Source organism: Podarcis muralis, chromosome 9 (genome assembly GCF_964188315.1).
Source record: "Podarcis muralis chromosome 9, rPodMur119.hap1.1, whole genome shotgun sequence".
NCBI lineage: Eukaryota > Metazoa > Chordata > Lepidosauria > Squamata > Lacertidae > Podarcis > Podarcis muralis.
Genome location: NC_135663.1, coordinates 45,447,392 through 45,460,108, shown reverse-complemented (window position 1 = coordinate 45,460,108; position 12,717 = coordinate 45,447,392). Strand labels below are relative to the sequence as shown.

General features: G+C 39.1%; 1 protein-coding gene across 2 annotated transcripts in view; it reads left to right on the top strand.

Moving 5' to 3' along the window:
* SH3RF1 (SH3 domain containing ring finger 1) overlaps positions 1–12,717 on the top strand; it is a 41,654-nt gene continuing 28,937 nt past the window's right edge. The window contains exons 1-2 of one of the 2 annotated variants that reach the window (XM_028742893.2): positions 1–435; positions 2,677–3,035. In XM_028742893.2, the coding sequence (XP_028598726.2) occupies positions 2,778–3,035 (258 nt within the window). In that variant the 5' untranslated portion in view covers positions 1–435; positions 2,677–2,777. Of the gene's footprint in view, positions 436–2,676; positions 3,159–12,717 lie in introns of both variants that reach the window. The other variant, XM_028742892.2, reaches the window with a different exon arrangement.

Below are 12,717 nucleotides of genomic sequence, written 5' to 3'. Positions count from 1 at the left end.
TTCCCCTCAGGGAGACGGGGAGGGAGCGGGGCAGACACGCACCCGGAGCTCCGCCCGCCCAGGGAGGCAGGAGTTCCAGGAAGAGCCAGGGAGGCAGGCGGTTTCCCTCGCTTTGCTTGCGCGCCCAGAGACTCCTCGCTCCCCACCTCGGAGGCTTGGCTCCTTCCTCAAGGCGGGGCGGCTTCTCGCGTCAGACCCCTTTCGGGGCGGGGAGGCGGCGAAAAAGAGGAGGAGGAGAAGCGTAGAAAAGAGCTGTGCCGCGTTGCGAGACTGAGAGAGAGAGAGAGACGGAACGCGGCGGCTTCTCCTCACGGGAACAAAGAGGCGCGAAAGCGAAGGCTGAGGGGGAAGGGGGGGGCGGGAAGAAGAGAGGAAGGCGGGCGGGCTCCTTTGCTTTCTCTCCCTCCTCTCTCTCCAACGGCCACCGCGGAGATGGTGAGTTTAACGGGGGTGGGGGGTGCGGGAAAGGGAGGGAGCGCCCCTTGTCCCCGACTGCTTCCCGGGGCCGGGGGGGGGCGGGTTAAGAGGCTCTCGGGAGACGGAGCCTTCCCTCCCTCCCTCCGCGCCTCCTCTCTCTTGTGAGGAGAGGGCTGTGTGCGAGTCCGCTGTTTGTCCACCTTTGGTAACGAGACACCGCCGCCAGTTAAATCTCCATAGAGACCGCACTCGCCCTCCAGCGGTCTCCCGGTTATGGTTATGGGAAGCCGGTGCCTTGTGTGTGTTTTTAATGCATGTTTTCCCAAGACCAGCGAGATCCTTTACTCACTTCCCCTCCCCACACACCTCTTTTTTTTTTTTTTTTTTTGCGTGTTTGTAGATGGGCTTCTCCGCCTGCCTTGTGTGTCGAGGTGTTGCGTCTCCTATAACGTATCCTATGCACGTACTGGAAGCCATAATGTTTAATTTACAGCTCTCCGGATCTCAAAAGGAAGGCGCTCTGTCTGTCAAGTTCGGCTTGGTTATTATTTCTTTCTGCCTTACAAAATCCTTTTCCTTGTGCGCCTTGGGAACAAGCTGTTTGGGCTTTCTCCTCGTGTCTTTTTAATCTGCCCCTGAAGTGAACTTTTAAGGAAGTCTCACGTTCATAATCAAACCTCCTAGTAGGCGTCTTCTTGATTTCTGTCTGTTTGCTATGCCTTACAATTATCCTATATTAGTAGCTTCCTGCTACTTGCTGTTTACTCAAATCGTCTTAAGCATGCTTATTCCCAAATCTCTACCTATGAAAATGCTTATGTAATAATAAACCAGTGTAATGGATAGTCATTAATTGTTTGTTTCTTAAAAGGGTAGTCTCGCTTATGAGAATAATTTTCTTCTTCATTTTTCACCAGACTGCTGCAAAAATAAATTATTTAAATACAGTACTTAGTTTGCTCTTCTTGTTGGATTTTCGATAGCTGCTGTAGTTAGATGCATGGCCAATGTATGGCTGACAAATACATGCAGCATTCCATTTGATGTAGTTATTCCCCCTTTCTTTTCCTAAGCAGTTTCAAAGTTTGATGACAATGGGTGTTTTCAAGAACTTGAGATCTTAAAAGATCCTGCTGGCTGTGATCCAAAGAGCTACTTTAGATGCACCCAATGAGACTTTTGATTTTGAATACCAGACACTCAACCATACTGCAATCTGTTTTTAAAAGTTCCCTAATTTTCAAGAGTGATTTGCTGGGGATGGGGTTCAGTTTGTGAAACACAAGCCTTAGAAACTTAAGGACATGTGAACTAGTTGCACCATTTTCTGGCCCTGTCCTTTGTGTCTTTTTACTGTGACATTTGTATTTTAACATATTGTGATCTGATAGTAACATTTATTAAAAAAAAATAATTGGACCCTTTTTGTTTTTGTTCTAAACTTTGGTTATCAAGGTATTTACTTCAAAGACTTATATCTCCTAATTAAGTTAGATTACTCCCAGTGCTAAAGTTAAAGTTATGCAGTTTTTAATGTATCTATAGGTTTCTTGTATATATTTGATCTATCAAGGAAAGAAAAATGTCTAGAATGAATGAAGTAGCATGAAAATATGCAGAGGGTTAAAGAATTATTGCAATAGTGTATACAGTAGACTACATGTGTTGTGAAAACAAAGGTACCAAGTTTAGTGATACTCAGATATTGGTTGTTATTATTATTGAATTTCACCACTGACAGGCAATAAACAGAGAGCAATTTATCCCAGTGATCAGTACACTTCAGTTAAGTAGTTCACTAATAAGATTGGGTTCCTCATCCCTTATCTAAAGAGACAGTCTCCAGATACTGTTAGACTCCAGCTACCCTTGCCAGTGGTCAGGATGACAGGAGTTGTACCCCAGCAACACCTGGAGGGTCACAGGTTTCCCGTTCCTGCTTTAGACCTCCGTGTGGAAAACAATGTATTTCATTGTTATAGAAACTACTTTGGTGAGACCAACTAATATTTAAAAACCAGCCTTCTATTCCTGACCCACGTATTTCTTAACATATCAAAGTGGGGGGGGGGCTAGTTTTCACATTGAACACAAATACTTCTAAGTGATCCTTGTTTAGAGAAATGTTTCATGGTTTTTAATGTTATTGGTTTGTAAGAACACACGCTCGAAGCAATATTTCTGGTATTGAAACATCCTTCTTCCATTTCCCATTATTATTAATATTTGTTCTTTTTCTTTCTTTGCAAACAATTTCAGAGAGAAGAGTGAAGAGGCATGGATATAACATGAGTTCCCTAACATGTTCAGAAAGGATATGAATTTTGCAAAAGCTTATTCCTTGGTGAACTAGATAAAAGATGGATGAGTCAGCCTTACTGGATTTGTTGGAGTGTCCTGTCTGCTTAGAACGCCTTGATGCTTCTGCAAAAGTATTGCCTTGTCAACATACATTTTGTAAGCGGTGTCTGTTGGGCATTGTGAGCTCCAGAAACGAGCTTCGATGTCCAGAATGCAGGACGTTAGTAGACTGCAGTGTTGATGAACTTCCCAGTAATATTTTGCTGGTTCGACTACTGGATGGCATCAAGCAGAGGCCCCGGAAACCTGGTGGTGTGGTGAGTTGCACAAATTCATTAAGGGTCCAGACTAGCACTGTTGCTAACTGCATTCCAAAAGACCTGCAGAGTTCTCAAAGTAACCAGCAGCAGAGAGTACAAGCACGGAGTCCTCCTGTTAGGGTAAGTGTCCAATATGTAATACATGCAAGAGACACACATATTCATTTTGGTGATAGCTGTTGATTTGCTTTAACAATAAAAGATAATTAGGGACCCCAAGGGTCATCCAGTCCAATCCCCTGCAATGTAGGAATACATAAGACTCATAGAAATGTGATGAGTCAACAGAAGATCATGCAAATGGCTTAGTTGGAAAACCCAGCCTATTAGGCCATTCCTCACTGTAGCTGAAGAAGATGAAGAGATGGAATTTTTTATACCACTGGAATCTTTCTCCTGCCTATTATCTCTCATGTCTGCCTTCTACCACCAAACAAATGAGAAAGTACTTTGTCCTTTGAGAGTGCTTTTACAGTCTTCTAGAATTATTAAATGTGAATGACTATAATTAATGCTGTTATTAGTGACAGATATAGACTAGAAACCTCTCTGGAAACCTTCCAGCCTCGTAATTTGTGAGTGTGTGTGTGTGTGTGTGTGTGAGAGAGAGAGAGAGAGAGAGAGAGAGAAAGTGAACAAACTTATTTTTAGGCTATAGTCCTAAACTTGATTTCATCTGTTGAACAGGGTTAAGAATAAGATTGAATTGAAAGTATAAAATTTGCATACTAATTACATCTGACATCAATTCCTAATACTATACTTTGTTGATTAGTTATGATCAAGATTCTGCAGTTTTTGTCCGATCTTTCTGACTAGTCCAGAAATTGAAGTTGATGGGTTTCTTCCACCTCCCCATTCCTTGTTTATTTGAACTGTGGAGCTGAGACACTTCAGGTGTGTCTGCTGAGCAGTGCTAAGGAAAGGCCTCACCATCCTGCAGAAAGGAGAGGTGGGGTGTATGTCAGCTTGCTCATTGCTCAGAGGAAGCACTGCAGTGTCTCTGCTGAGCTGCCTAGTTTCTTCTGAAGGAGGAAAGGGTTGGTAGGCTTGCAATTTTGGCCCTACAAACTTAAGGTTCTCCAGGTGTCTTGACCAAACAGTATCCAAACAACCCCTAGCCTTCCTCCTGATGCTGGAGCTGGGGAGGAGAAGAGATAATTCTGCAACCAACTTCTTCAGTTTCAAAACTGAGGGGAAAGGTAGCTGCTGACCCTCCTTGCAAGAGGGTGGTGACACATTTGCAAAAACATTGGAAATTAATTGTGATCAATATGATGTCTTAGAAACTCCTTTTATAACAGGTTGTCTACATTTTCCCATTTAAGGCTTTCAAGTTTTCAGTTATTTACAATCTGAGTTATGAATATTTGCTGCTTCATGTTCTCTAGTAATAATTTTCTGGATTTAGAGGTTTTCAGAATCTTCCCTAGTGTTGCCAAATGAAGTTGTAAGCATTTTTAAAGGCATTTGTCTTTTCACTTGTTTTCTTGGTATTTATTTATGTTGTTGAATGTGTTAGCTACCAACCTTAGGAGTTGGATTTATTACAATTCAACCTTGAACCTGTAATTGGAAATACAATTTTATAAGATGATTCACCTAATTTTGCTTTAGCCCAGTGGCAGGTCAGATCAGATTTTCTAAAAGTCTTTATTTCTTATCCAGTGATGCTTGCACATAGAGAGCCTCTGGGTATGGTTTGCGTTCGTTGTGCAGTGATTAAGTGCTTCATCAGTTCTGAAGAATGCATTGTATTTAGACAGAGTAATAGTTCAAGTAGTGCAGGGAGAGAACAGAGGCCTTAAGGCATCTAAGCGTTTAAAGTATTTTTCATTTTGTTACTTGACTTTATGATATTCAGAACAAACATGAGAATATCTTATAGCCAAATTACTAGTTGAGATAGACTCCCTATAGATATGCAACCAATTGCTGATAGAGGGGTGTGGTCTTCTATGATCTATAAGTGCAGATACCTTTTATCTATTTCATAATAATAGAATATGCCAGACCAAAGCTGGTAGTTATGTACTGTTCTGCAATCCCCTTTTCATTGTACTTTTCACTACATTTGATATTTTGTGGGGGGTGGGAATCTGCCTTTTCTAAAAATATGTGAACTTACCAGCCAAGTTCAGAAATTGCGGATAAATCAAGTGGAAGGTTCTTATCTGCTCTCTTTGTTTGAGTCTTTTAAACATATAGACATGTGCGCACACATTTTCAGGCTTGTCTCCACAAGTATGAAGGCTAACATAATTTATCTTTTTTCAAATGTGAGATTGAATTTTAACAGGCGCATTGCTCCCAAGACATCTATGCACAGACAGTGTGCTATTTCTTTGAACCTTATCCTGATCATACATGTGATATGCCAGCACATAGTGTGCTTTCATAACATTTTGTATGTTTCCTGAAGTTTTAATCCGTTTTTCAAAAATGTTTTTCTGATTTCACTCATTGGCTACAAACAATGACAGGCAGGAGCATCTAGGATGGTTCATTTAATGGAAATTGCTTAGAAGGGTATGTTTTAAGCAATTTCTTTTGTTTTATAACTTTGTTTCTAGGAGGACTAGAGACGTTTTTTAAAAAAAAGGAAACTCAGCGAGCCTGTGGTTCAAGTGAAGGTTTTTGTTAGTTTTTGCAGTTGTCATGGTGCCTGTGGACACCATGTTGGTGACTCCTGAATTAGGACTGCAAGAAAAAGTAGCAACAGTGGGTTGAGATAATATTAACAAATGAACAGATTGAGATTATTTAACAATGTGTCTGTCCTTGGTAGCCAACACACGGTTTCCTAGCCAGCTTCAAGCCGCCAGCTCCCCCCCCCCCCCAAAAAAGGTTTCTCATGCAGAACAGAGTGGGGGGTTGCCCCTCACTTGAGTGGATGGGGGCACAGAGGACACTCTGTCTCTGCAACTGGCATGGGGTGAAGCTGATCCCTTATCACAGTGTCATGAATTCAACTTTAATAGTGGTAGGACACATTTTGAAATGGTGGGAGGTTTCTTGCACCTTCCGTGTGCTGTACCACCAAGTATGGCATGAGTGAATCACCCTACTCATCAAGAGGACTAGGAGAAGAAGGGAATAAATATCTTACCTTGTACTAGGCTATAACATCTCTGGTTATTTCTGAATGCTTCTAAAACACGGCACAAAGAGAGAGTGATTCCTTTCCTTAGGGAAGGGCAGACTTGTTCATTTACCTCACACTGGCTCTTAAAAGCACTTGAAGCCATGCTAATTTTTTTTTGCTGAGCATGTCCTAGTCTCTTGTGAGATGGGCCAAGTCTTTCTTTGTTCCTCAGCTCTTTGTATATGTTCAGAAGGGCTGTAGCTCAGCAGAACTCATGGCTTGCAAGCAGAAGGTTCAATTCAATTCCTGGCATCAGATAGAACTAGGAAAGAAGCTTGGTCTAAATCCTGTGGAGCCAGTCATTGTAGACAATACTCAGCTAGATGGACCATGGTCTAATGTGGCATAAAGGCAACTTCCTATATTCCTTTGACTATGGGAGGGTCATGATCTGTCTGCTGAAAGCAAGAGACCCTTCCACCCTCAAAGTTCAAGGAAATGATATATTTTTGTTGACAAATGGATACCACTGGGAAGCTATTTCTCTCTCCTGATGATGAGCTGGAAAGCATGTATCTCCCATCCTTACCTGGAGACTGAATCTGGGACCTTCTGCTTACAAAGCAGATGCTCTACCACTGATCTATTACACTTCCACCATAGCTCACTGTCAACCACTTTGACCCTCCAAACACTGGGTGTTAGAATTTCAGTAGTCTTTTTCACTGGGCATAAGATTTCTGAGACTTTGGAAATCACCTACAGGGAAAACTAGTGACAGCTGCTGTTATGTTGAATTAAATGAATTTAGATGAGTGCTATTGAATCATACAATCTGCTTTATACTCTAAGGAAATACTAAACCATTAAGTGCCCTTTTTAGAAGATGTTGTGACTTCTTTTTATGATTTATTAAAGTCTTGTGATAGAATTTGTGGCTTTTCAAATTGTGCTATGTGGCTTTGTGGTAATCTTTTAACTTTGTTGTAATGGGTTCTGTATTTGAATTTTTGTGTATTGGCATCCATAACCACAGAAAAGCCACATGATGCAGAGTAGCTTTGTTTGTTGCTTCTCTCATTAACTGCAGTTAGATTCAGTCTTGTTGAAACGTTTGTCAGCAGTATATAAACCTTAATGATCTTGTTTTGTGGGAGAAAAACTCTGTACTAATTGGATCAATGTATTCAATAATCTACCTAGATTTTTAAAATTGGAATTTTAGCTTTATGTACATATCTTAGCTAGATATATATCTCCCTGGTTCTTGAACCCTCTGTGTGCTCCAGTGCATCCTTGATGCTGCTACAACATCAAGATGTTCCACACTGCCTTTACATAATGTATCATATATAACTGTTCTCAACATCCAATTCTGTGAAGAAGTTTGAGCAGAAGCTTTGTATGATTGTGGAAGGTCCTGCAGATGTCAAGGACCCATGAGTGGACTGATAAGCTTTTTATGGAAGATATTTTACCATTTTTTTCTGCCTGAGTCCATTATTTATGTAGTCTAAATACATAGATTTTAGTACAGTGGTACCTCGGGATGTGAACGGGATCCGTTCCGGAGCCCCGTTTGCATCCTGAATAGAACGTAAGACACATCTGCACGGGTCGTGTTTTGCTGCTTCCGCGCAGGCGCGTGACATCATTTTGACCGTCTGCGCATGCACGAGCAGCGAAATCCGGAAGTAATGCGCTCTGTTACTTCCGGGTCGCTGCAGAGCGCAACCCGAAAATACTTATCCTGAAGCATATTTATCCCGAGGTATGAATGGATGAGTTTTTTTAAAAGCTGTAATTTTAAAAATCTGTAAGTTCTGATTAGCTTTTACTTAATATTATCCATCAGAAACCAACTTATGTGCAAGTAAACCTCTGAACTCAGTGGGATTTACTTCAGTGTAAACATGTATAAGATTGTGCAACTAGAATACAATCCTAAAACTAAACCTCTTTTTAAACCTAAAAAAGATGGCAGCTTGAAAAGAACTGATACCTTGCTGAAGTACTAGTAATGTTCATAAAAAAGCTGTGATTTATTTCTTAACTGGAATGGTTGACTAGAAATACTATAATGGGATTGATTTGAAATAGGTTTTCACTATGTTATCAATAGTTTCTATACTTCAGGCTAAACAGCATTTTCTCAGTGCTGTGGATCACCCATGAATGACATAATGATCATGAAACCTTCTATTGTAGTTTAGACTTAGAGCTTCGGGGCTTAATTTGAGCTGAGACTGCCAAAAGACTACTTCTTTCTCTTTGTGTAGAGACTCATCTGTGCTCTTTTTGCTTTTCTAAGCCAATGAAGAGATAGGCCACAGGAAACAGAATAATGGCTGTTTGGGGGAGATTAGTACATCAGTCTTTAACATGGTTGGCCTGAAAGCACATCATACCAATTTTTACAAAATTAAGGCTACAGTCCTAAGAATACTTATCAGAGGATAAACCCTATTGAACTCAGTGGAATTCTTGCTATAGGTGTATTTAGAGTCACATCCCTGTGTTTTATACAGCTTTCCAGGGAAGATTAATACAGAGTAAAGTAGCATCTGACCCTGGAATCAGGATGAAACAATAGTTAGCCAAGGGAAACAATAGTTACTAACTTATACAGTATCCTAAATTAGTAACTATTGTTTTCCTTGGGCTTGCAAAAAGCTTGAGTAGTTTACTAGTCAGACAGAAGCAGAAAGGAGGCTATTGTAATCTACTAGGAAATATATGTTGCCATATTCATTACTGGAAATGCAGGTATTCTCTTACTGTATGAAGTAGAGAGAATCTTTTTGTGCGAGTTCTCTAATTCCAAACATGAAAAGTTTTAAGCTGATTGCATCTTGCTGAAGTACTTAGAGTACTGAAACAGTTTCCTGGAGCTTAATATGTTCTTTTCAAGGAAATAAACTTTGTTCTGTTCTCTTGGTTTCTTCCAGGTGAGCTCATTCTAGTGAGGATATATATGAGACACTCCCTGCACATTCTGTTTCACATAGTTCCTTAAAGCAAGCTTCTAAATAATACTTGTATAGCAGCAGCAGCTTTCTAAAGGATAGTAGCCAAATTTATAATTTTGTGAATCATAAATGAGATATACAGCTCTTCTGAAGACCTCTTTAAACAGTGAATACTACTTTTAAAAGGATTAGTCACTTACTTGAATAAAAGAAGACTGATAATCTTGCATGAGGTTTTATTAGTAGAGTATTGTACTAAAGTGTTTTTATTTATAGCTGTCTAGGGCAGGGGGCAAGACAAGTGGAGAAGCTCCCCCCCCCCATGGTTCATTCTGGTAGTCTCTCACCTATAGCAGTGCCTGCTAGGGAGCAGCTCTTCCTCATAAGGATTCCAGGCTGGTGTAAATCTTGCCCAACATATTCTGCACTGTGGCCATAATGCATTTGGTAGTCTTTAAGACAAAGCTCCTTTCTTTTGTGTAGGAGCATGAGCCTGTTCTAATTTCTTTATAAATTGGCAATAAATCTCTTTGCTCTCCAGAGAATTAGAAGGAAGAGCATGTCTAATGCATATTTAAATTTAAACAAGTAAAATGAATTGAAAGTAGGTTTCTAGATTTTTATATATTTGTGAAAATACTTTTATTGTATAAGCACTGCACAAATAATTAATATTTACTTAAACCTTTGGAAATTAATGTAACTCCTATAGTGGGAAGTTTAGATAAATGACTTGCTTTGTCTAGCTAGACCAGGCACCCCCAAACTCGGCCCTCCAGCTGTTTTGGGACTACAATTCCCATCATCCCTGACCACTGGTCCTGTTAGCTAGGGATGATAGGAGTCCCAAAACATCTAGAGGGCCAAGTTTGGGAATGCCTGAGTTAGACAGACCATTTCAAAGATCTAGGCTGTATTTGGTCATTCAAGTACTGGGTGTCTTCAGTATTTCTTATCTGCTACATTTCTAAACTTCAGTCCATGGTTGTCATTACAGTTTTGTTGTTGTTTTTTCTTTATAAAAAAAGGACAGTTATCTGGGTTGAGGAAAGGGGTATTATGAAAACACTAGTGTGGTTCAGAAAAGCAGTAATTTCATTTGCTGAGAATTGAATAATCACTCCTTACACTTTAGTGCTTTTCAGCTAACTCTGGGACCTGCCTGGTCAATAATATGCTACTAAAGACTCATGGCTGGTGCATAGTGAGTCTATGATTTTCTGAGATGCTGGGATTTTCTGGGCCTAGCACAATATGTCTATTGGGCCCTCTCTACCATTCACAAAAGAGGTGCAAATTTGCATAAAATTTGCCTATGCCTTGGGTGATTTGCAAATTTATATATTCTTTTGCAGATGAAGTAGAAGGTACAAAAACAAATCGCTCAATTAATCACACACAAGTAAGTTGTTTGATAGACAGAATGTTGGGAGGTGAAGCTTTTTCCATAATTGTATTTCTATATTAGAAAATGCTCGAACTTATTTCTCCCTGTCACAGAGATGCTAAAAGTCAAGAGCCCTGATGCTAAAAGTCACAGAGATGCTAAAAGTCAAGAGCCCAGTCCAACCCTAAACCATTCAAAGAACTCCAAGTTTCATAAGTTGTAAGCTAGTTATATTACTTTAGCTCTTTCATAAATTGATCTTAGACTGGCAATTCTTCATTCAGTGAAAGAGGCATTGTATTTTACATTGCTTCTACAATCAACAGCCCCCTTTAAAAAAGTAAAAATTAAAAATCTACCAAGGAACTGGAATGCAACTGGACTACACAGGGCTACTTTGTGGAGGTGATGTGACCCAACTTACTCAAGCACAATACTTCCCCACTGCAATATGGATATACTAGTGATGGCTTTTATTTGCACTTACATTAACAGAGCATTTTTTAAAAAAAGTTTATATACACGCAACAACAATTTTGCATGTCTTCAAAGCATGTGAGACTGACTGTGCACATGTGCATCACTGCGAACCTGTTGTTCAGCTTCTGCATCCCTGTTACTTTCTATTGACTGCATATCTTCATGCACTGATGACAGAAAATTAAATAGTGAGGCAGAGATTAGAAGGTATATTCAGGACATCATTGATTCATACAGCCAGACAGATTGTTACAGAAAATTTTTTTAGATACTGTAAAGATTGTTCTGTGTTAAAGATGTCTCTGTAGACATTTATAGCATTTAACTTAATAAAGTTTTTTAAAATTCCATGGAGGAAATAGCTCTATAGCAAGTCTTTAGCTTTATCTGCTGTCCATTCCTTAACTTGTAACTGTCTGGAAAATGAAATCAGACTTTAGTAGGAAAAAAGCATATATAAATTAACCATAACTTCAAGCTGCATAGGCAAAGAAATCCATGGTCTGTATACCCTTTTTTGTGTGCATTGTATGTAATTCAATAATTTACCAAACCATTTGTGTGCCAATAAAATTGCCATTAAGAGCTAACTTAAATTCTCTTTTGTTGGATATGAAAAGATTTTTTTACAGAGCCTCTTATAGTTTTTCAGAAATATTACAGTCATGAATGAGCAGGTTGTTAAATTAAATATTCCCTTTACATGACAGTTTTAATTGTTTAATTTGGATTATGATGAAGCCTAATAGATTTTGCTTGCAGGTGGAACAGCAACATTTGGGCTAATTAAGAAACATTTTTTTACCATATTGACTATCACACATTATCTTTTCATTACAAAATTTTGCATTCTGGCATCTCCCAAGGCATAACCAACAGCTTTAGTTGTTATAGACTACATACGAGTTTATATTTAAAACAGCTTAACCAAAAAGCTCTGTAATACATAATAAAACTCAATAAAATATATAACATTTGCAAAACTATTAAAACAAGTATACATTAAAATATTTAGCCTTAAAAAACAGATAAAATTGGTAAAACTTTTAAAACAAGTATAAGTATCTATTAATTGGTCAGGGGTTATATTCTCTAGGTTTGGCTTTTCTCCCTTCCATTAGTAGACAGAAATTGTTGGACACCCTCTCTTGTGTATATATAAAATTGATTCTGTTCATGTGGTACCTTAAGAAACACCTGTAAGTGCTGTTTAGAAGTTTTCACAAGTGTATTAGCAAAACACACAGAGTAGTTTTCCTAGTTGGGTAAGTCAAATACTGACTAGTTGGTATTCTTACCCCACCCTGCAGATACTGCAGGCAGCAATGTATGACATCTAACACTACATATTTGTACATATTTGTCCTTGATGGTCCTGCCAGAAGAAGATGAAACCTCAGTTGCTTGTACAGTGATACCCACTTCCTGAAAAGTAGAAAAATGCAGCAGGAAAAAAATAAGGCAATAATTAGTTGAATTGTGTTTCAAAAGGATGAATGGCATTCCAAAAGGAAACAAAGTAGGTGGAGGTGCAAAGGTCATTTCAACTCTGGACAGTAGCAGTTATTGTCTGTAGAATAGTAAAGGCCAGTGAGAAAAAATTTGCTTGTATTTGTATTTTTTTGTATTTTTTTTTTTTGTAAAAAAAAAAAAAAAAGTACTTTCTTGTCACTTACCGGTAATAAAAAGGGAATGCATACAATTTCTGTCTTTAAAGCCATATAATGGGTGGTTTTGAAATGTAAACCCAGCTTTTAT